The sequence below is a fragment of the Gobio gobio genome, assembly GCF_949357685.1.
Source record: "Gobio gobio genome assembly, chromosome: 13".
Classification (NCBI taxonomy): domain Eukaryota; kingdom Metazoa; phylum Chordata; class Actinopteri; order Cypriniformes; family Gobionidae; genus Gobio; species Gobio gobio.
Genome location: NC_137106.1, coordinates 39,604,214 through 39,628,486, shown reverse-complemented (window position 1 = coordinate 39,628,486; position 24,273 = coordinate 39,604,214). Strand labels below are relative to the sequence as shown.

The following is a 24,273-nucleotide window of genomic DNA, read 5'->3' as shown; positions in this document are numbered from 1 at the left end:
GTCTCATTTCAATGCCGTCTCACCTTGATGGCGTCTGTCTGACGTTTGAGTTGATCTCTTTTGGCACGGAGGGTCAGAGCTCTGACCTTGAGCATCTCTAACCTCTCAGACTGATGCTGGTTCTGCTGTCCCATGCCTCCCCTTTCCAAAGCCATCAGGTGAGCCAGAACACCTGATATATAACATGACACGTCACATAAACACAGGGTGCATAAAAAAAAATAGTATGTGAATATATACTTACAGCCACAGGCTTGGACATAGCATTGTAGAATCATTGTAAAATCATCAAAACCATAATAATGATAAACATTTAGAAAAAAAAAAAGAAAAAAAAATCCTATTAGACCGCTATCATGTCTCACTTTAGGAATTATATTATATATAATATAGTTATTTTATGGATTATTATGAAAATGTTGATGTCTAAAGAATATATCTATTATTTATTAACTCTTTATGAATTGGACAATCTGTTAAACAAGTGACAGTTTGATTGCAGTTAATGTTACTCAATTGTTATTTAGTTATTGCAAATTAATATTGTGCACATTTTTAAGCATTTCGTTTTTATGTTGTCGTTGTGATAATTTTATAGGTTCAATCTTGACAATAAAATGAGTTGAATATATATAGGTTCAATCTTGACAATAAAGTGAGTTGAATATATATATATATATATATATATATATATATATATATTCAACTCACTTTATTGTCAAGATTGAACCTATATATATTCACCTATACCACCTACACCTATACCTGAACCTATATATAAATATATATATATATGCAAAATTAGACTGCTATCATGTCTTGCCTTAGGAATTATATTTTAATAAGAGAAAATTGATTTATGACAATTATTATGAAAAATTATGTATAAGACTTTGATGTCTGAATAACATATCTATTTATTAACTTTATGAATTGGATTAAACTGACTGAATTGTAATGTAATGTTACTAAATTGTTATGTAGTTATTGCAAATCAATATTGTGCGTGCGCATTTTAAACACTTAGTTTGTTGTTGTTGTGATAATTTTATAGGCTTATGCTGCCTTCACATATCGGAAATGTGATAATTCCGACTTCTGAAGTCGTGATTACGAGCTCATTGCATTGAAGTTTCAAAATGTGAGGGCGTTCATGTGCAATTTTTACCTAGGAAACTCGCATTGACGATAATTCCGAGAGCACATGAAGGCAGCATCAATCTCGACTGAAATTAATTCCAGGCATGTGTGAGCATACACTTGAAATCAAAACGTTTTTAAGGCAACTAGAAAATAATATAATATATTTAGTCATGCGTGTCCATATAGAAGAGGACTTACTTATATGTGACATACAAGCTGTTTTCAAAACGTCTTGATATATGTCACGTTTAGATGTTAACAAACTACCTAACTTTACCTTGCTCCATTGGTTCCATTTGGCTTTCCATTACTATGTTGTTGACGCGCGAAAATTTTACTTTTGCTTATTTGTTTCTTTGTGAATCGAATGTTTCGAATTCTGGCGCGCTGTTGTTTCATGCGCGACCCCGGAAGCTAAAACACAAACAGTGCTCCAGAACATCATCACTGCGCGCTGTTTGCGCAGCCACGTAATCTGTGCTCATGAATACGCTCTATTTCCCCCCACGTGGGTAAATCATTTTTTGATTGCAATGCGCATATTGTTACTTCACATTAAATGTAATATTCAACCATTTTTTTAGAAAGATTTTATAAAAAACAGCGGCACATGTGTGTGATGGGAAACACTAACTATCACTGAGGAGATTTAGATTGTAAATTGTAAGGTGCACAGGTGTTTGACTGCAACAAAGTGGCTCTGTAACCTTCAGGCGTGATGGCAACTGTAACACTAGGAGGAGTGCATTAGTGCAACACAGTGACATTTAATGTCTGCCCCCCGGATGGCACTCATGAAGTGTATGAAGCTCCAGCTGGTCTGATTGACTGCTTTAGGTAAGATCACCTGCATGTCGAGCAAACATGTTTACGCACTGCACCAGTTGTGCGCGTGTAGATGAGGACCAAAACACTACATGAACACTGGGGAACACAGATATGCGTCCAAAAACTGACTAACTAACTAACAATAACAAGGAAGTGAAATTGCACAACATAATGGTGGGGACAGGTAGATTAGTCAGTAAATGCTACTATATTTACCCTTTTACATGAATTATGGTCCTAGGGAGTGCATTTGGGGTAAAGTTGAAAGCTAGTGGCGTCTCATCTCTGCGCAGACTAGTACAACTGCCAGTTAACCCTTCAGTGTCTGGTAGGAAAGTGCTCCCCATCCTTCATTAACCCTTTGGACCCCTAAAAAATACATGCCAATACCATTGTACTGTGATGTATAACATGATACTTCAAGATTACTGTATTCTTATGACTGTACCTCTTTAGAGCATTACAGTTGGGTTCTCTGGAAGTAAAACATCTCTATAGAGAATATGCTTTTTTTTTTGTACAGAAAGCTTATTTCATTTCATTTTGATAATATTTTTTCTATTTTCTTAATGCAATTTTTGGGAGATTTTATTTATCTTTAAAGGGTTAGTTCACCCAAAAATGAAAATTCTGTCACTCATTCCTCACCCTAATGTCGTTCCAAACCCGTAAGACCTTCGTTCATCTTCAGAACACAAATTAAGATATTTTTGATGAAATCCGAGAGCTCTCTGACCTCTCCTTAGACAGCAGTTTAATTAACACTTTCAAGGCCCAGAAAGGTAGTAAAACATTAAAATAGTCCATGTGACTCCAGTGGTTCAACCTTATTGTTATGAAGCGACAAGAATACTTTTTGTGCGCAAAAACAAGCAAAAAATTACTTTATTCAACAATTTCTTCTCGTCTGTGTCAGTCTCGTATGAAGTTTACATTGGTCTGCTCCTGCGTCAGCATCACACGCATGCGTCGTTGTGGTCATCGGCCAATGGTAAGCCGGCGTTCTGACGTAGCTCTGACGTAACTTGGAAGCGCTGGACTTGTATTTACTACGTCAACAGTGTAGGACACTGACACAGACGTGAAGAGATTGTTGAATAAAGTTATTTTTGTCAGTTTTTTGGCGCTCAAAAAGTATTCTCGTCGCTTCATAAAATTAAGGATGAACCACTGGAGTCACATGGACTATTTGTGTTCCGGAGATGAATGAAGGCCTTACGGGTTTGGAACGACATGAGGGTGAGGAATTAATGACAGAATTTTCATTTTTGGGTGAATTAACACTTTAAGACCTGTACCATGCATTTGGAAAATAGATAATTAAAATGATCAGGTCAAATGAAAATAAAAAAATTAAACATTTACAAGTATGAAATGTTCACCGTAAAATATTAACATGCAAAATAGATGCCAACTTTAAATGTCAACACGCAGTACTAGCATAACATGAAATCATAACCTGAATCTTTTATCAGTGTGTGACATGTTTCAGGTCGTCATCAGATTTGCAGGCTGCCGATGGCTTTGACCTTTGTCCTGATCACGCAGCGGAGAATCTGATATCACGCTTCATGCCTGCAGTCTCAGTATGGATCCATCAGGGCCCAAATACTTCACTATTATTGACTATGTGATATTTGCGTTGCTGCTGGTGGCCTCCATGTCCATCGGGCTGTACTACGCCTTCACCGGAGGACGCCAGAGCACCACGCAAGAGTTTCTGTTCGCAGACAGGAGTATGAAGTGCCTGCCACTCTCTCTGTCTCTCATGGCCACCTTCCAGTCGGCCGTGGCCGTCATTGGCACGCCGGCTGAAGTCTACACCAATGGCACGCAGTACTGGTTCATTGGCTGCTCTTACATTCTGGGTCTCCTGATACCAGCGCACATTTTCATTCCTGTGTTCTACAGACTGCATCTCACCAGTGTTTACCAGGTACACATATTATTAGATATTATTAAGAGACCACCCTTGTAACCCCATACAAAAGCCTGGCAACACTCCAGGCGAGTTTTGCACCACTAACATGCTCTTCTGTCATTGATGCCTTTATTAAACATGCTCACGTCTCATTCACCTTACAGTATTTGGAGCTTCGCTTCTGTAAAGCTGTCCGTATGTGTGGCACTGTTACATTTATTTTTCAGATGGTAAGCTCTAGCCTCTCTGTTGTGAAATAAAGTTTCAATTTTTGCATATTTAATGCATTAAATGGCTCTTTTGGAGAGAGTTACTGTGTGTGTCTTTTTTGCAGGTCATTTATGTGGGTGTCGGCATCTATACACCGGCTCTTGCACTGAATGCAGGTAATGTTGCAATAACTTTCAAATAAATATATTAACATTTTACTAATACATAAATGTCTCTGCTTTGACATATGTCTTGTCTCTAGTTACTGGTTTTCATTTATGGGGAGCAGTACTGGCAACTGGGTTAGTCTGCACTATATATACGGCACTGGTAAGATCTTTTTCTTCTTCACAATATTAATATTTCCCAACTTGCTTTACAGATTACATGCATCTGGTCTTATTGTGCAAAATTCATCAGTGCGTGATAAAATGTCTGTCTTTGTAAACTTTCATCATCTTGCACTGCATCTAAAACGTTTATACATTTAAAAGCATTACATATTTCGCACCCCACAATTAAAACGGCAAAGCTTTGATCATGAAACTAAGCATTTAAATATCATCTTACCAAGGCATTTGGAGGTATTGAGTGACAACTGATATCTATATGCATTTTAAAAGTAGTCTGTTATACTCTTTTTACAATCTCATTGATTTACATTACAAGCCATCAGAATTTCATCTTACTTTTTGATCATATAAATAACAACATTTGCACCAAATTGCAGATTTGTCTAAAAATTTGTTTGGTAATACTTTACAATAAGGTCCCATTACTTAATGTAATTAAAATTATTTGTTATCATTAATTTCCATTGTTAGCTCATGTCAGCTCAGGTCCATTAACTTTTGATTTTACCAATGTATTAGTAAATGTTGAAATTAACCAACATTGCTGCTGCACAATGCTGTAGAAATACGTTTTCATTGGTTAATGTTAACTTATGTAGTTAACAAATGTTAAAGGATTAGTTCACCTCAAAATGATAATTTAAGCATTTCCTGATAATTTACTCATCCCAATGCCATCCAAGATATCCATGTTTTTCTTTCTTCAGTGGAAAAGAAATGAAGTTTTTTGAGGAAAACATTTCAGGATATTTCTCCACACAATGGACTTCAATTGGCACCAAAATGTTAAACGTCCACATCAGTGCAGTTTCAAAGGGCTTTGAAGTGCTTAAAATGGTACTGCGCGATCCTAGCTGAGGAATAGGGTCTTATCTAGCTAAACGATCTGTTATTTAAAAAAAAAAAAAAAACAAGCACATGTATATACTTTTTAACCACAATTGATCGTCTTGTGCTGGTCTGCAACGAGCCAGGCATTACGTAACGTACGTTGAGAAGGTCACGCCGAATGTGGGCGGAAGTACCACCCTATTGTTTACAAAGCGAACAATCGAAGACTAATACAAATGCTTTTTTAACAAAGCAGGTAAAACAATGATAAATTAAATACTAAATATTAGGGGTGTGCATTGGGACTGCCCTCACAATTCAATTCGATTACTATTTACCAGGTAACGATTCGATTCAATTCGATTCTACGATGCATTGCGATGCATCAAAATTCTACTGCACACAACAAGGCAAATTTTTTTATCAGTCATGAGGCAATACAAGCAGTCAGATATTGAACAACAGATTTTATTGGCTGGTATGTGTGTATTATCACTCTCCTGTATCTTTGACATAAATGTCATTAAATAAAATAAAATTGAATGGTACAGGGTATTGGATATGGCATTTTCAAACCTGAAAAAGAAAACATAAATCACTGCTTTCAGTGCTTTGAATGAGAAATGTTTCTCTTCTCTGCTTTAGAACCATTTGAAATTAAATAGAGCAATAATAACAGCCAACTTTTTCCAGCAGTGTACATAAGTGTTTTAATTAATCAGTAATCTCCCTCCGCCTCAGCCATCTTGATTGTTGTTGTTGTTATGACCTCGGAAGTAATTGAAACTTCACAACTTTATTGTCCAACTGAAGGCCAGAAAATAAACGGTGACATAATCGATTATGGCACTTAGCCGCATCGATGCTGAATCGTGCATGCCCCGGATTGCGATGCATTGCCGAATCGATTATTGTTGACACCACTACTAAATATGTCATTCAACATACAATACATTTTGAACAATCCTCCTTCTCCACACTTTTAAACAATGGGGCGGTACTTCCACCCACGTTCGGCGTGACCTTTTCAACATACGTTACGTAATGCCTGGCTCATTGCAGACCAGCACAAGGTGATCAATTGTGATTAAAAAGTATATACATTTGAATCTTTTTCAAATGCTTTCAGGCCAAATGCAATGATTGGACGAACATGTTATGGTCCTACGCCTTCCACAGACGACATGTGTATATATATATATATATATATATATATATATATATATATATACATATAAATACATTTAGACCAATGAAATTGATTGCTATCAGAATGTGAAGAGATTTTCAATCAGCATAACAAAACAAAAAATCCGTAACAAATCGCCTACCCTGCTTTTAACATATGGAACCTTATTGTAAAGTGTTACCTTTTATTTCTAACTGTTTGCATAATCATTTATTTCACATGCCAGGCTGCACAGGGTTAAATATCTTTAGAATTAAAACGGGCTGCAAATGTCTGTCCATTTTAATTTGCTAGCATTGTCTCAAAGAAGTTGTAATTATTTTTGCATGTTTTTCCTCCTGGTAGGGTGGGCTAAAGGCAGTGGTCTGGACCGATGTTTTCCAGACAGTAGTCATGTTTACTGGTCAGCTGGCCGTCATCATTGTGGGCGTTCAGCAGGCTGGTGGTCTGTCTGAGACCTGGGTTAAAGTCAGAGACGGTGGACGCATCTCTGGCTTTGAGTATGTTCACTTTAACTGGTTTGGTGTGGCATAGCACAGTATGGGGGGTGGCAATACTAAGTCAATGGTGGTTTGACTTCCGATTTGGATATCGACATTCTTTAAAATATCTTCTTGTGTTCAGCAGAAGATAGAAACTCATACATGTTTGAACACACTTGTGGTTGAATAAATTATGACAGAATAAACATTTTTGGGTGAACTATCCCTTTAATGTTTGTAATAAATGTAATAAATTGAAATATATATTTATATGCAACTTTTCACAATAAATATTGTTTCCAGAGCAAATAAACTGTAAAAGCTACGACTGTTAAAAATAATAAAGGTTTTGATAAATATAGTAAGTTAATAAAATAATTATGATTCCGCATGATTTCCATCTGGCTGAATCCTGAAATAATGTACAATTTGGTAAATGTGTTAAAAAATTATTACATTAAAGCTACACTGTGTGATATTTTCCCCCATCTAGCGGTTAAAAGGTATATGACCATCCAGTGAATATTAGTTTCTGTTCCTCTCAATTCCGATTTCGTTTGAACTGCTACGGTGGCCGATTTAGCCCAAGATTAATATGGCTTCCAGTTCGACCTCGTCCACATTCGACACGGTGCCATCGAGTGTTAAAACGCGAAAGGCAAAGCTTGAATTAACGGGTATGTCCCTCTTTGGCTAATGTACTTTCAAGATGGAGGGGCAACATGGCGACCTGCATTCGAACCCATTACCCGTATGTATTTTCAATGGCATATTATAAACTTACGAGAATACTTTATTACTTGAAAGCAGTAAATATACATTAATGAGCACATATATTTTTGAAAGAACTTAGTGTTTTTAGCTAAGAATAAACTAAAAAAGTTACACAGTGTAGCTTTAATTTAATATCTTTCACATCCCTAACAAATATATTTTATTCTTATATTTTTCTTGAGGTTAAAGGGATAGATAATAATGGCAATTCTGTCATTAATTCCTCACCCTCATGTCGTTCCAAAACTAAGACTTTTGTTCATCTTCAAAACACAAATGAAGATATTTTTGATGAAATCTGTCCCAATTTGACACTTCATAAAGTTCATAAAGAGAACGTAAAACGAATATACAAGTATTACATCTAGGCATGTAACTCATCCTGTACTCTGTGCTACAGACTCGAGTGATATTGTATTGATACTCCAGTTGACTGACTCTGTCTGTTCAGCCTGAATCCTGACCCAACGGTGAGACATACGTTCTGGACGTTAGGTGTTGGAGGAGTGTTCCTGATGCTGTCTCTTTATGGAGTGAACCAGGCTCAGGTTCAGAGGTACCTCAGTTCTCGTACGGAGAGAGAAGCCGTCATGTAAGCACTTTTTTTTACCAGACCCCAAAGACTCTCAGATGAACTTTAGAGCTGATTAACTTTTGTACTTCTTATTTATGTGTCAATTTCTCGTGCAGGTCCTGCTATATGGTTTTTCCGTGCCTTCAGGTGGCTTTAATGCTCAGTTGTCTCGTGGGGCTGGTCATGTACGCTTGCTACGGGAACAACAGCCCTTTAGAACAGCAGTACATCACATCCAAAGACCAGGTTAGCAGCAACAAACTACATACCTGCCAACTTTTCAAAAAACCTTGGAGTGAGATTTTGTCAGGGGAGATCAAAATTATGCCGCACACGCAGCCACACAAGTTGGTGGCTCAGATATCAAAGAATTGCAATTCATTTGATGTTGTACCCATGTATACCCTGCATTCTGGTGGTTTGTGGGGAGGCCCAAAGCCGTTGATATGGGCACAGCCTGGAGATGGTCAATATTGGTTACATTCTGTGAAGCAGACATAGCTGAAGGTCCATCCCCAGGAAATTTTGGATGAAGTAGATGTGATTTCCTGCATTCTAGTGGATTTTGGGGTGGTCTGCTAAAGATGTGCAATACCTGAACTCATTCTGATTCATGTTTAGCATCATTGCAGAGCCTTCTAGACTTGAGCTAAACATTCAACCAGAAAACTATTGTTGTGCCTAAATGACTTGTTAATAGACCAGTGTTTAATGTTGATTGATATTTTGATTAGAATGGTATTAGCTAACGCGTTCTTCATGTATTGTGCTAGTTTAGCAATTATAATGTTTGGATCTACACAAAAACGCATGGTTCACGGTTCTTGAATTTCAGACACAGTATTCAAGGACTGGCAATTATGCAAAAACAAACATTGGTCTTAGAAAGTGCTTAAATTAAACAAAGTTTAAGAGTAGTTAAATAAGAGAAACTGACATATTTCTGCTTTTTCATTCAGGGAGTCTGCTGCCGAATTCAGACGAATGCAAAAAAAAAAACCTATTTTTACACAGCTTACAGTGTTGTAAATGGTTGTAACTGTTGGATTGATAAGCTATGTGCATTCAAATACTGTAGAATAATAATGTATCTAGAATATTACATATAACCATATTTTAAATAAATGTACAATTTATCATTTTGACTCCTAATTTAAGATTTTCCCTATTCTTAAAAATTGTTTAAATTCAGTTATGTGATGTTTTTTATAAAACGATTGCAAAACAGGGTGATTTCTGAGAATTTAAGTTTTCAAATAATACCTATAATGATTAGGCATACTTAAAACTTGGTTTGAATAAATAGTCTATATTGATGTTTATTAAACACATAAGCTAATTTATTACAAATTTTATAATTTATTTATTTTGATGGCTGATTGGTTTATGGTTTATGATTTATTTCCAATTAACTTGCCTATAATGAGTTCACTGTTTTCATTAAAAGCTGAGCAATGTGTCTGTGGGATTCTCTGATGATAATATTAACAATGTTAAAATAATGTTAAGATCTTTAACCAATTTTTTTGCAGAAAAAGCATATGCAGAATTATCTACCATTAATGATAAACTAAATCCTATAAAATCCTCTGCTTCAGTCTATTGTAGATATAGATAATCATACATGCCTGTGCGTCTGCAACCGTAGTTATACGCATGCAACATTTGAATGTTCACAAAGCGTGTTCACGACCGGCTTTGACAGTTCGAAAATGTATAGCGGTCCATAGAAACAGTCGCTAGTGAGGCATCTACTTATACATATCTATGGACAGCAGCGCATAGGGTTCAGTGGCACTCGTGGAGTTTGAAAAGAACAAACGAGTCTCGACATAGCGTGAGACATTGGATGTGTGGCGTGAGTGCGTGGGAAAGCAGGCAAAACCGTGTGTCACGCGACGAAAGCGTGAGAGTTGGCAGCTCTGAAACTAGTACCACATTTACAATGATCTTATAGTTATACAACACCTGATTTGAATAGTGAATTTCTTTACAGATGGTGCTCTACTTTATCATGGACACGTTACAAAACTTCCCTGGACTTCCTGGATTGTTTGTGGCTTGCTTGTTTAGCGCATCTCTCAGGTAACAGCCTGATGATTGAAGTGATCATATTTCAGTAAAATAAAAAATTACTACTATAGTAAGAATGTAATGGCAATCTTCAATGAGAATGATTGTCATAAAAAATAATGTCAAAAATGAATATGCAAAATGATCTATGTGCATAAATGCAAATATTCTCAAATATGATCAAAGCTGAATTTGTCTTCAGTGTCACATGATCCTTCAGAAATTCTAATTCTAATATGACGATTTGATGCTCAGTAAACATTTATAATTATTATCAATATTGTAAACCATTGTGCTGCTTCATACTTGTGTGGAAACTGATCTTTTTTAGGATTAGTTTATTTGAAATATTGAGAATTGAAATTTAAAGGGATAGTTCACCAAAAAATGAAAATTCGGTCATCGTTTATTCACCCTTATGCTGTGTTCATACCAAACGCGAATAGAGCGTCTGGAGCGAGTGATTTCAATGTTAAATCAATGTAAAGACGCGTTAACGTGCGTATGGAGGCCTTGCGGCGCGATAGACACGTTAACCAATGAGGAGCCTGCTTGCTGCTGTCACGTGGTAAAGTGGCGTGATGAGAAACCCTGCATAATTTAAAAATACTACTGTTATTGTCACAATTTAGTTTTAAGACTTTTTCAGGTGAGAATGTAGTTGTTTAAAGCTCAAATCTGTGGTTTATTTACAGGGAGTGCAGAATTATTAGGCACGTTGATTTTCTGATCATATTTTTTTTCCAGGCACATTTGACCAATTCCAAACCACAGTAATCCTAATAACTACTATTGATTTAGTATTTAATAATGTATAAGTGATATATAATTGTTCATGAAGGCTGGAAATGAAAAACACCTTATATTCAGGTGTGCAGAATTATTAGGCATGTTTTCTTTTACAGATAAATTGAGCCAAAAAAGAGATTCAAAATGTTCAAGCGTCCAACTAGACGCGATAGACATGAATTTGACGCTGTATTCGTGTTTGGTGTGAACGCAGCATTATGTTGTTCCAAACCTGTATGAGTTTCATTCTTCTGTTAAGAATGTTGGTAACCAGACCATTGACTTTCATAGTATTTTTTTTCTTACTAAGGAAGTCAATTGGTACCTTTAACTGTCTGGTTATCAACGTTCTTCAAAATGTCATCTTTTGTGTTCAGCAGAAGAAAGAAACAGGTTTGGAACAACATGAGGGTGAGAAAAGGATGACATAATTTTAATTTTCGGGTGAACTATCCCTTTAATACATCCTTGCGGGATAAGAACACTAATTTCTTTCAAATAAATTGTACTCAAACTTCATGTACTTTTGCATCGATAATAAACTCAGATTCTGAAGAGATACAGATAAAGACGACAAGGATGCATCAACATGATATAAAGTACACTTTATTTTTTATAATAAAACTGACATGTTCTCATTCTCATTCACAGTACAATATCCTCAGCATTGAACTCACTGGCCACGGTGACCATGGTGGATCTGATCAAACCCCATTACTCAATGACGGAGGCCAGAGCCACTCTGCTGTCAAAGATGCTGGGTGAGACATTATCCCATTATCCGTCTTCCCACTGATGCACAATGATAGAATATGTTTCATCTGATTTCCCCTTTGCTCAAATTGATCAAATGAAGCTTTCAGTGAGCATGTTTATAATGGATGATTATATTCCTCATCCAGCCCTATCATATGGGATTATATGTCTGGCTATGGCTTATGTCGTCCATTTGATGAACAGTTCAGTTCTTCAGGTAAGCATACATGCTTTTATAAGCGGATGAATTTATAGCTGCAATCAACTTATTTTCAGGGATCAAAAATATATCCTGTCTGTGTAAATTAAACATACATTGATTCTTATTAAAGTTGCAAAAGTGATTCAGTCAAGAGCAGTGAAAGATTGCTTCTCTTTAGATGTTTGATTAACATTAATAACAGCAGGTTTATTAGGCTGCTGTCATTTTAAAGGGTTTTTTTTACCCAAAAATGAATATTATCTCATAATTTACTCACCCTCATGCCATCCTAGGTGTATATGACTTTCAGCAAAACCCAATCAGTTATATTAAAAAATATCCTGGCTGTTCCAGCCAGTGATTATAGTTTATACAGTTTTAAATATGGATATTTTTCTTACAAAAAACATACCGCTTCACTTCAGAAGGCCTTTATCAACCCACTGGAGTCGTATTAATTACTTTTAAGATGGATGGATGCGCTTTTTTGGGCTTTAAAATCTAAGTTACTATTCACTGCCCTTATTAAAGGGTTAGTTCACCCAAGAATGAAAATTCTGTCATTAATTACTTACCCTCATGTCGTTCGACACCCGTAAGACCTCCGTTGATCTTCGGAACAGAAATGAAGATATTTTAGTTGAAATCTGATGGCTCTGAAAGGCCTCCATTGGCACAATGCACAGTTCACTCTCAAGACCCTTCAAAGGTACTAAAGACGTCGTTACAAAGTCCATCTCACTACAGTGGTTCTAAAATAACTTTATGAATCGGCGAGAATAGTTTTTGTGCGCAAAAAAAACCCAAATAACGACTTGTATAGTGATGACGATTTCAAAACACGGCCTCATGAAGCTTCGAAGCGTTATGAATCATTGAGTCGAATCAGCAGTTTGGATCGCCAAATTTCAGCAGTTTGGCGGTTTGACACGCGATCCGAATCATGATTCGACTCACTGATTCATAACGCTTCGAAGCTTCATGAGGCCGTGTTTTGAAATCGTCATCACTATATAAGTCGTTATTTAGGGTTTTTTTGCGCACAAAAACTATTCTCGCCGATTCATAAAGTTATTTTAGAACCACTGTAGTGAGATGGACTTTGTAACGACGTCTTTAGTACCTTTTCAGGGTCTTGAGAGTGAACCGTGCATTGTGCCAATGGAGGCCTTTCAGAGCCATCAGATTTCAACTAAAATATCTTCATTTGTGTTCCGAAGATCAACGGAGGTCTTACGGGTGTCGAACGACATGAGGGTAAGTAATTAATGACAGAATTTTCATTTTTGGGTGAACTAACCCTTTAAGCTTGGAAGAGACTGTTTAAAATCACTTGTTTTTAAACCGCAATGCTTAAAAATGCATGTAAATGATACGCTTTCATGACCATGAAGCACAACAACGTCAGGTGAGCGTAACCGCGATAGAACCGATAGTCCAAAATCTATAGCGGTTGACAAATTTCTACCGGTTAATCGTGTCTACCAGTATATCGCCCACCCCTACTCGTTCCCCTTCTCAGGGAATCAGTGTTACAGTCGTAACCTGAGATGTTTACATCTCACAATTCTGACTTTTTCTCGGAATTACAGAGTTTACATCTGAATACAATTCAGTTCTTTGTTTCTTTCATAGAAAGTAACTATCTCACGATTCAAACTTTTTTTCCTCTGAATTGCGAGTTTAAAAGTGTTCGTCTTGTTGCTAGAACGGTTGTTTTGTACACTGTAACGGATTATAAGATAATAATCAGGTACAATTTTAAGACGTTTTTTCTAATTTCAATATTTCGCTAATGTTTCACTTATTTCCACTACATAAATAAAGATGGGAATCTTTATTTATGTAGTGGAAATAAGTGAAACATTAGCGATACCCTTAAATGTCCACCTGAATATCCACAAATGTCTGGGCTGAAAAATGTGCTTGCTAGGAACTTTTCCTTCACAGAAACTTAATGCAATAAGCAGGATAGTGTACATCTAGTCAGTTGTTAAAAAAAATAAACCAGATAATACAAGACCTGACACAATCATCCAATCAGGGTTTATTTTGCTATAACAATCGGCTGGATGTATGTAATCTCTTACTTAACCTCTGGTTGTGTTTTTCACTTCAAGGCTGCTCTCAGTATCTTTGGGATGATCGGTGGGCCACTGCTCGGCCTCTTCTGTCTCGGCATCTTTTTCCCATGTGCCAATAGCATTGTAAGTTCCTTCCTTGCACCCATCAATCCATCCAACTTCTATAGAAGCTCGTTTCCGCCACGGAATAAAAAAAAAGGTTAATTTTAGCTCACAATTCTGACTTTTTTTTCTCACAAATGCAAATGTATAACTTTATTTCTCTAGTATAAACTAGTGTAAAATTCACAAATCACTTTTTTTTCCTCATAATTTTGACTTTATTAATCACAAATCCAAGTTTATATCTCTCCATTCTGACTTTTTTCAAGCAATTGTGAGTTTATATCTCAAAATTCTGAGTTTAGCTATAATATATTTAGCTATTGCAAAACTCTGAATTGCGAGGGGGAAAAAAATATCACTATTACCTTTTATTTTTTAATCTATGGTGGATATAAGCTTAAATAAATTTCACAAAAGAATGTTTTCTCTTTGTCATTTAGGGAGCTCTAATAGGACTTGCTGCAGGTCTGCTCATGGCTTTCTGGGTTGGCATTGGTGGCTTTTTGTCTCGGACGTCCAGTTCTGTAGTTTCTCCATTCAACTCTACCAACACGGTAGCAGCTGCCCCTGACAACATCACCATCACAGCTGTGACAGCCGTCATAGATGCTGCCAGGTGACTTGTAGATTAGTATCACGCAGTGTAATGTATATGCATATATTGAGGAAAATAATTAAAATGCATTTTCTGTGTTTTTCAGCAGACCTGTAGGGCTGCATGGCTTCTACTCTCTGTCATACATGTGGTACAGTGCGCTCAACTCCTCCACTGTGGTGCTAATCGGACTCATTATCAGCTTCATGACAGGTGAGAAACATCCCCCTGAAGAGCTTCAGATAGTATTTATTAAAAATGAGACATTAAAATGCCTGAAGTTGTGTTGCTTATTGATTAGTGTTGTGATATTACTTTTCGAAATAATTTGTTGCTAAACAGGGAAAATTAGCGTGAGGGCGCAATTCCATAAAAGTACAGATGGGAGTGGAAAGTTCTGCGAGTTATCTACTGCACGCAAGTTAAAGCAAACAGACGCAGCCGGATCATTTCCATAATAACCAACGCAATCTATCAAGAGCAGCGCAAATTAGAGTCTGGTTTAAGACATACTTTTTTGGCCGGTAAATGGTGCAAATACCAGTAAATTGATGAGCGCCAACATTAGTAAATCACCTCGCATGATTCATTTAAATACTCTCCTCCCATAAATTTTGCATCTGAAAGGCTAACTCCTACAAATGCATATGCAATAAGGTCAGCTTCAAAAATAATAATTTTCAGCGCTTATTTTTCACTTGCATGTGTTTAGTAAATCCTGATAGTAGTTTTTAATGTCAAAAGCGTTTGCTGGTGCAAGCTGTTAAATCTGGCCCTTAGTCATGTGGACTAGATTTTTTATTTAGAAATCACACTCTTAAAGGGTAAGTTCAATTTAAAATTAAAATTACCCCATGATTTACTCACCCTCAAGACATCCTTGGTGTGTATGACTTTCTTCTTTCTGACAAACACAATCAGTGTTATATTAAAGGAACACTCCACTTTTTTTGAAAATAGGCTCATTTTCCAACTCCCCTAAAGTTAAACAGTTGAGTTTTACCGTTTTCGAATCCATTCAGCCGATCTCCGGGTCTGGTGGTAGCAATTTTATCATAACTTAGCATAGACCATTGAATCTAATTAGAACGTTAGCATCTCGCTCATAAAAATGACCAAAGAGTTTCAATATTTTTCCTATTTAAAACTTGACATTCCATCGTGTTACATCGTGTTTTAAGACTGACGGAAAATTAAAAGTTGCAAATTTCTAGGCCGATATGGCTAGGAACTATACTCTCATTCCTGCATAACACTTTACAATAAGGTTGTATTAGTTAACATGAACTAACCATGAACAACACCTCTGTTCAGCATTAGTTCATCTTTGTTAACGTTGTTTAATAAAAATCCAGCTGTTCATGGTTTGTTCATGTTAGTTCACAGTGCATTAACTAACAAGATTATAATTACTGTACCTTATTGTAAAGTGTTACCAATGAACTTTGTGCCGCACCATGGGTGAAGCGGCGCAATGATATTACGCAGCGCCTGAAAATAGGCTAACTTCCGTCAACATAACCAACGTGACAACCTGCTTGCACAGAGAGCGTGCTGGGGACTATTTTCAGGCACTGCGTAATATCAATGCGCTGCTGCACCCATGGTACAGCAAAATTAATTGATTATTACGCAGGAATTAGAGTATAGTTCCTAGCCATATCGGTCTAGAAAATCGCACCTTTTCATTTTCTGTCGGTCTTAGTACACGATGTAACTACAGAAGAGTCCAGTTTTAAATAGGAAAAATACAGAAAGTCTTTGGTCATTTTTGAGCGGGATGATAACGGTCTAATCAGATTCAATGATCTATGCTAAGCTATGCTTAAAGTGCCATCGCCAGACCCGGAAATTGGCTGCATGGATTCAAAAACGGTTAAACTCAACTGTTTAACTCTAGGGGAGTTGGAAAATGAGTCTATTTTCTAAAAAAGTGGAGTGTTCCTTTTAATAAATATTGTGATGTTTCCAAGCTTTATAATGGCAGTGACAGGGTCTATTGAGTTTGAAAAGCACATCCATCCATCATAAACATAATCCACACGGCTCCAGGGGTTAATAAAGGCCTTCTGAAGCGAATCGATGGGGTTTTGTAAGAAAAATATCCATATTTAAAACGTTATAAAGTAAAATATCTGTATCTGACCGCCCTCCTTCTAGTGACGTTCTAGTGATATGTCGCGCCAGTTACGAATGGCAAACAGTGTAAAATAAGATTACCTCAGTTATCCAAGTGCTTATTTCGACAACTTCATCCGTTGGTGAGGACGCTACTAACTATAGTTATTATTCTTTGTGCAAATAGGCCTTTAAACATCAAGCAACCGCTCAGAACACCACAGCAACTGTGTAGCAACCAGTGTTGTTATGGTTGATTATTTTGGTTCGCCTCTGTCGCCTTTGGCTTTTGGCTTGCTTAGTTGGGGACACTAAATACTCAACTATATTACTGATCTGCCCACATTGACACTATATGAGAATGGAACTGAGCTGGACGATGACATTACTGTTTTCTCCAGGGCGGCTGTACAGCCGAATCAAATTCTGTTGCATTATTTTCCTGTTTAACACTGTGAAGCTGCTTTGAAACAATCGGCATTGTATAAAGCGCTATATAAATAAAGGTGACTTGACTTGACTTAACTAAAACTATTAAAAATCGAGTTAATGGAAACAAAGTGGATTACACTTTACAATAAGGTCGCATTAGTTAACATTAGTAAATGCATTAACTAACATGAACTAATAATAAGCGATTTATATATTTAAAGCATTTATTAATCTATAATAATGTTAGTAAATGTTAATAAAAATATAGTTTTCACAGTGCATTTAATAATGTTTGCAAATACTATTTTTAATTTTAAAAAATGTATTAGTAAAAGTACATTTTTTTAACATTTATTTATTAATAAATGCTGTAGAAGTAATGTTGTTCATTGTTAGTTCATGTCAACTAATGTTAACAAATGAAACCTTATTGTAAAGTGTTAGCATAAAGCTAAAATAAAATAAAATATAAATATTAGATGAAAATCGTAAACAAATATTAGAATGGTTTCCTTGCCAACTAACTAAAAAATAAGTGGAAGTTGTAAAATTACTAAATCTAAAACTGGAAAAAAAAAATATGCTAAACGGAATGATAAAAAAACTAATAAAAATGACAAAAGTTGATTTGTAAAAGAAAATGTTAATAAATACTATAAATAATACTGATAGAAACATTAAAACTGTGGCAAGCACCTACAACACCCTTGCATTGTCGTGTTCAAGATTCAAGAGTTTTATTTGTCACATACACAGTTATATACACAATATACAACTGGCAGTGAAATGTAAACAGGTCCGCTCCATGGACAGTGCAAATAACAGTTACAAGAACACAAGGGAAATTAAAATAGAAATAGAATAAAATTAGAATAAAGGTATTAACATAAAGAGTTATAAATAAATCAAGTAAGATAAAAATAGGAAATAAGATAAAAATAAAAAATATAAAATATAAAGTAAAGTAAGTGGATATGATAAGTGAGATAAACTGTAGACTTAAAAATAAGTGGTTAACATAAAATATATATATATATATTTATATAGAGAGAAGTATGATGTGCATGCAATAGGTATAATTGCAAATCGGAGTATAATGTGCAAACAGGAGTATGATGTGCAAACAGGTTTATTACAGGTTGTTACACAGTAACAATAGGAACGTAAAGTGCAGTGCAATGGCAGTATGTGAATATTAATGTATAAACTGGATGTTTATGCGTGTGCGGGGTGAAGTGAAGTCACGTGACTGAGTTCAGGAGTCTGATGGCCTGGGGGAAGAAACTCCTCCTGAGTCTTTCAGTCTTTGCCATCAGGCTACGGAAGCGCTTACCAGATGGCAGCAGGGTGAAGTGAGAGTTTGCAGGGTGATTTATGTCTCTGATGATTTTGGTAGCTCTACCTCTGCAGCGTTTGGTGTAGATGTCCTGCAGAGACGGGAGAGCTGAGCCTGAGATGCGCTCGGATAAGCGCACCACTCTTTGCAGGGCTTTGCAGTCGTGACTGGTGCTGTTCCCGTACCACGCTGTGATGCACTGAGTCAGGACACTTTCTATCGCCCCTCGATAGAAAGTTTTCAGGATGGCTGGTGAAACCCTGAATTTCCTCAGCTGGCGCAGGTGGTACAGTCTTTGCCTGGCTTTTTTCACCTGTGTCTGGATGTGTGTAGTCCAGGTCAGATCCTCGGAGATGTTCACACCCAGGTATTTGAAGCTGCTCACTCTCTCTACCGGTGTCCCGATGATCATGAGAGGGGAGTATGACCGATGCTGTCTCTTCCTGAAGTCCACAATCAGTTCTTTGGTCTTGTTAACATTCAGAGAGAGACAGTTGTCCTGGCACCATGATGTCAGTTGCTCCACTTCGTCCAAGTATGCCGTCTCATTGTTGTTGGAGATGAGACCCAGGACAACAGTATCATCAGCAAACTTGATGATCGAGGTGGAGCTGTGTGTGGACAAACAGTCATGGGTGTAGAGAGAGTAGAGCAGGGGACTCAGCACACAGCCCTGTGGAGCTCCAACACTCAGGGTGATGGAGGTGGAGGTGAACTGGCCTACTCTCACCGCCTGGGGTCTGCCAGTGAGGAAATCTTCTATCCAGAGGCAGAGAGAAGAATTCAGGCCTAGATCCAGGAGTTTGTGTGTTAGCTTAATGGGAACTATGGTGTTAAAGGCTGAGCTATAGTCAATAAATAGCAGCCTGACATAGTTCCCACTTTTGCTGTCGATGTGAGTGAGGCAGGAGTGAAGGACGTGAGAAATGGCATCTTCAGTCGATCTATTGGGACGATAGGCAAACTGAAGAGGGTCCAAAGTGTCAGGAATGGAGGAGCAAATGTTGTTTTTAATGAGTCTCTCAAAGACCTTCATGACTAAAGATGTGAGAGCCACTGGACGATAGTCATTTAGGCAAGAGGGTTTACTGATCTTAGGTACAGGGATGATGGAGGATCGTTTGAAGGAGGTGGGGACAACAGATGTAGCAAGGGACTCGTTAAATATGGATGTAAAGAGCCCTGCGAGCTGATCAGCACAGGACCGCAGAACACGACCTGAAATACCATCCGGCCCAGCAGCTTTCCTGACATCCACACGTTTGAGTGCCCTCCGAACCTCGTCCTCCGAGACAGAGATCACGTGACCGTTGCTGCTCTGAGGGACTCTCTCTGACGCGTCACTCGCCGGAGTCGCGCTGCCGCGATTACCATCAAAGCGAGCGTAGAAAGAGTTTAACTCGTTCACCAGCAACGGATCAGCTCTCACCTCTGCAGAGGATTTAGTTCCAAAAGCACAGATGGTCCTTAGTCCCTGCCACATCCGCCGGGAGTCGTTGAGTTGGAAATGAGATTCCACTCTGTCTTTATAGCAGAGTTTTGCGGCTTTAACGGCGCGCCGGAGGGCGTAACATGAAGCTTTGTACTCCCTCATATCCCCCGTTAGGAGACCGGCATTGTAAGCGGTAGTGCGCGAGTTTACTGCAGTGCGAATTGAACTGTCCACCCACGGTTTCTGATTAGGGAAGGACGTTATAGTTATTGTTTGTGTGGCTTGCTCTGTCAGTGTGTTAATAAAGCAGAGCGCCACTTCTGTGAACTCGCTGACGTCTTCAGAACTCGCGCGGAACATGTCCCAGTCGACGTCATCAAGAGCTGCCTGTAGCGTGATCTCTGAATGGGATGACCAGCGTTTGACTTCCCTCCTCACCGGGGGCTCTTGAACGAGCCTTTGTTTATATTCCGGTGTGAGGAAAATGGCGGCATGGTCCGATTTGCCAAAAGCTGGCTGTGACCGAGCTTTGTAGGCGTTCTTAAACGGAGAGTAGCAATGATCCAGTGTGTTTGCTCCTCGTGTGGGACAGGAGACATGCTGGTGAAAGTTTGGCAATACTTTCTTTAGGTTTGCTTTGTTAAAATCACCCGCGACGATGAAAGCAGCGTCGGGGTGTTTGTTTATGAAGCCGCTGGTCACATCATGGAGGGCAGATAAAGCCAGCCCCGTGTCTGCCTGTGGTGGAATATAAACGGCAGTGGCGATGACCGAGGAAAACTCCCTCGGCAGGTAGAAAGGCCGGCAAATGATAGTTAAATGTTCCAAGTGAGGCGAGCAGGATCGCGAAAGAATGGAGATGTTCCTAGGATCGCACCATTTCTTGTTTATCATGAAACACACTCCACCGCCTTTAGATTTCCCGGTCTCGGCTGTTCTGTCCATCCGAAAAACAGAGAAGTTCTCGGACGGCGTCACGGCTGTATCCGGGACCGCTGGCGTGAGCCATGTTTCGGACAGACAATAGATGTTGCAGTCTCTCATGTCCCATTGAAAACTTATCCTGGCTCTAAGATCGTCCATCTTATTCTCCAAGGATTGGACATTTGCGAGCAAAATGCTCGGGAGAGGAGGACTGAATGCTCTTTTTCTCAGTCTGTTGCGGATCCCAGCGCGTTTCCCGCTGTGTTTTTTGAATCTTCGCCGTCGACTCGAGTGGCCATTGTTCAACTCGGCGTCCCGGCGAATCTCAGATGGAAGATTGGAGAAAGTGTCCTGAAACAGGTCAGTGTAGCGGTACCCAAATTCCAGAAGTGTTTTGCTGTCGTAACAGATCAAAGCAGATGATCCGTTGGAAAAAATAGAGAGTAAAAGAGAGTAGAATAATAAATAAAAGCAAAGTCTTAGCGGAGCGACCTGAACGGCGACCGAACACGGCGGCGCCATCTCAAAAATCAGTTGAGTGTTGCATGGGCAATGATCTAAAAATACAGTTTTACAATTATGTGCAATTCTTTTTCTACTGCAAGGCCCAACAAAAGCAGACGATGTGGCGTCTGGCACAGTGTATCCGGTGGTGAGAACCGCACGATCCCTTCTGTACAAGCTTGCGCAGCCGAGCGCTTGCTGCACGTCACCTCCTGAACGCAAGGTAAGACGCTACTGTGGCTGTACAATAAAATGCGTTGTTGCTTTGGGTGATTTTACAGTAGTGAAAATGCTTCTAGCAGATTGATGGTCATAAAGAAATAAATGGCAACGTAAAGGAAGATGCTGGAACACAAGAAGAGACAGAAACATTCCGCCCATCAAATCCAGTGTCTCATGTGGAGCAAGAGACCTCCGTCTAGCAAACATATCACAAGTGCTCAGAGTTAGCCTGCACTCTAATGCGGAGTATTATAAATATTTTGTATGTTGATGGTGTTGGTAATGCTAATTACAGAGATGTGTAAGAGTTCAGTCTGGCTGTAATTATTGTAAAGGAAGGAAGTGTGCCTGGGTGTATATTTTTATAATAGACTGTATATTTCTGCCACGTTTGTATTCTTTTGTATTTGTAGCCTCTGTATACAAAACCAATGAAAGTTATTTTTACAGCATGCACTAAAATGTTAATATCTGTAAAGATGTAAAGTACAAATCCAATGTTCTGCAAAATAACTTTTCTAATAAAAGCATGTGTGCATCATGTGCTGCTGCTGTTGTGGGTGAATCTCACCGGTCTGGCTCAAATGTCACCCTAAAATAGCAATAGGACCATTGGGAATTAGGATTTTTTCACATTGTGAAATCCGTATTGTTCTGAATATAAGACTCTTTATTTCTTGTTGATACGTCTGAAAAAATGAGGTTGTTTTATATTCGGTGTCTAGACTTTTACATGTCAACAATACACCCGCAATAATAGTAGCCAAATATGTGTAAAACGAGATGCGCCGTAACAATGATGCTGCGGAATGGATTAACATTACGCCACAGAACAGTCTTGCCCAGCGCTTGCCCTTCGACTTCAGGGAGAAACTGCTGTCTTTTCAATGCTATTTGATCTAAGGAGAAAACATCCATATCCCCTGGATCAGATGCGGAATAAAACACCTGTTTCTTGACATGCCAACATCTGTCCCTGTACATAAAAAAGGTGAGAAATCTGTCATAGTGAAATCTATTGGAAATGAGAACAACAGGTTATTTTTATGGTATGCCATAAAGTGTTTATTTTTAAATGTGATTGTTGGTACATTTTACCAATATTTACCATACTTTCAATACAAAAATTTTCAAATAAAAAATTATTTTCAAATAAAAGCATTTTCCTTATAAAATAATTGATTTGGTCTTCAAAAAGATTTTTTACAACGGGTACATCTTGAAAAAGGGGGAACAATTCGGAACAATACAATATTAAAATAAAAATAAACAACACAATCAAAATAATACATTTTTGTTTTCATATTGCATGAAATTAGATTTAGTTTCATGTTACCGTAATGGGAATTGTGGAAGAAAATGTGCTTAAAGCTACACTGTGTAACTTTTTTAGTCTATTCTTAGCTAAAAACACTTAGTTCTTTCACAAATATATGTGCTCATTAATGTATATTTACTTCTTTCAAGTAATAAAGTATTCTCGTAAGTTTATAATATGCCATTGAAAATACATAAGGTAATGGGATCTAACGGTGGTCGCCATGTTGCCCCTCCATCTTGAAAGTACATAAGCCAAAGAGGGACATACCCGTAAATTCAAGCTTCGCCTTTCGCGTTTTAACAGGTTTTAATACTCGATGGCACTGTACAAAATTCTCTGCCTCGCGCATGTGCGCGTCAACTTGTTCAGACTTGTCTGGTGCATGCGCAGAGAGTTTTCATCTCAGCAGCGTCCAGTAACAGTTATACAGAGTTTTCCTGGCTTGTTTATTCCTCAAATGTTTTTCCTTGTGTGGTATTTCTGTGCGCTAATAACTCCGTAAGTTATAATAGTTATTGTCATTGTAGATGTGTTTCAGAGTGTGTCATCGGGTAATTCAGTTGATGTCATCTCAGAAGTATTTTTGTGTCAACATACAATAGCGTAATGCTCACCTATTTGAATAATCATTCAGTTATTTTGTTATCAACAATGTTTATTCGTTTATAGAAAATATTTGCTTGTAATGTATGTTGAAGGAAATATGTATCAGGTCTGATCGGCATATTAACAATTGTTATACAGAGCGCACTGCAGTGCTAACGTTAAACCGGTGCACACACTTTTGTAATCCGACACCGCTTGTTAGCGGCAGCTCCGCTCCTTTTAATGCAGCTGCATTTAGCGCCTATATATGGTACAATAAGCTCTGGTTTACGGTTACATTATACAAATGTAACTTATAAGTATAGTTATACAGTTCTTAACTGTGTATCTTCTGTCATGTCATTATCATATATATTTACCATCCTTATTTGTTCTCTCACAGAAACCACATTTATGTACATACATATCTACGCAAACCTGTTTATGCCTTGCAATTGAATGACTGAATAAACATTACTATCATCAAAGT

The 24,273-nt window shown here is 37.8% G+C and overlaps 2 protein-coding genes across 12 annotated transcripts in view; one reads left to right on the top strand and one right to left on the bottom strand.

The window, feature by feature from the left end:
* Positions 1–2,340, bottom strand: part of cenpo (centromere protein O) — an 11,264-nt gene extending 8,924 nt beyond the window's left edge. Inside the window, exons 1-2 of one of the 3 annotated variants that reach the window (XM_079832378.1) lie at positions 2,188–2,340; positions 24–172 (exon numbers count right to left, since the gene is read on the bottom strand). In XM_079832378.1, coding sequence (XP_079688504.1) covers positions 24–155 — 132 coding nt within the window. In that variant the 5' untranslated portion in view covers positions 156–172; positions 2,188–2,340. Of the gene's footprint in view, positions 1–23; positions 173–1,420; positions 1,559–2,187 lie in introns of those variants that run through there. The other 2 variants (XM_079832377.1, XM_079832376.1) reach the window with 2 other exon arrangements.
* On the top strand, positions 1,182–24,273 carry slc5a6b (solute carrier family 5 member 6). Of its 9 annotated transcripts, none has more exons than XM_079832356.1 (16): positions 1,182–1,980; positions 3,464–3,907; positions 4,057–4,122; positions 4,227–4,278; positions 4,365–4,432; positions 6,821–6,975; positions 8,183–8,323; positions 8,422–8,551; positions 10,302–10,390; positions 11,819–11,928; positions 12,070–12,140; positions 14,246–14,332; positions 14,755–14,930; positions 15,016–15,122; positions 21,757–21,878; positions 21,955–24,273. In XM_079832356.1, exons 2-16 carry the CDS (start codon positions 3,560–3,562, stop codon positions 22,075–22,077), a joined length of 1,845 nt encoding a protein of 614 aa, XP_079688482.1. In that variant the 5' UTR covers positions 1,182–1,980; positions 3,464–3,559; the 3' UTR covers positions 22,078–24,273. The 9 variants fall into 9 exon arrangements, with proteins under 9 accessions (XP_079688482.1, XP_079688486.1, XP_079688489.1 ...); XM_079832360.1 differs by having other exon boundaries at positions 1,587–1,980; positions 3,447–3,907; positions 21,958–23,027; XM_079832363.1 differs by having other exon boundaries at positions 1,604–1,980; positions 15,019–15,122; positions 21,958–23,027.

Bases quoted from the DNA above. Each gene is read 5' to 3' on its own strand.
- slc5a6b (XM_079832356.1), top strand. From the start codon at position 3,560: ATGGATCCATCAGGGCCCAAATACTTCACTATTATTGACTATGTGATA. The intron at 4,433-6,820 runs GTAAGATCTTTT...TCCTCCTGGTAG, and splicing joins GCACTATATATACGGCACTG to GGTGGGCTAAAGGCAGTGGT. The intron at 15,123-21,756 runs GTGAGAAACATC...TTCTACTGCAAG, and splicing joins CATTATCAGCTTCATGACAG to GCCCAACAAAAGCAGACGAT.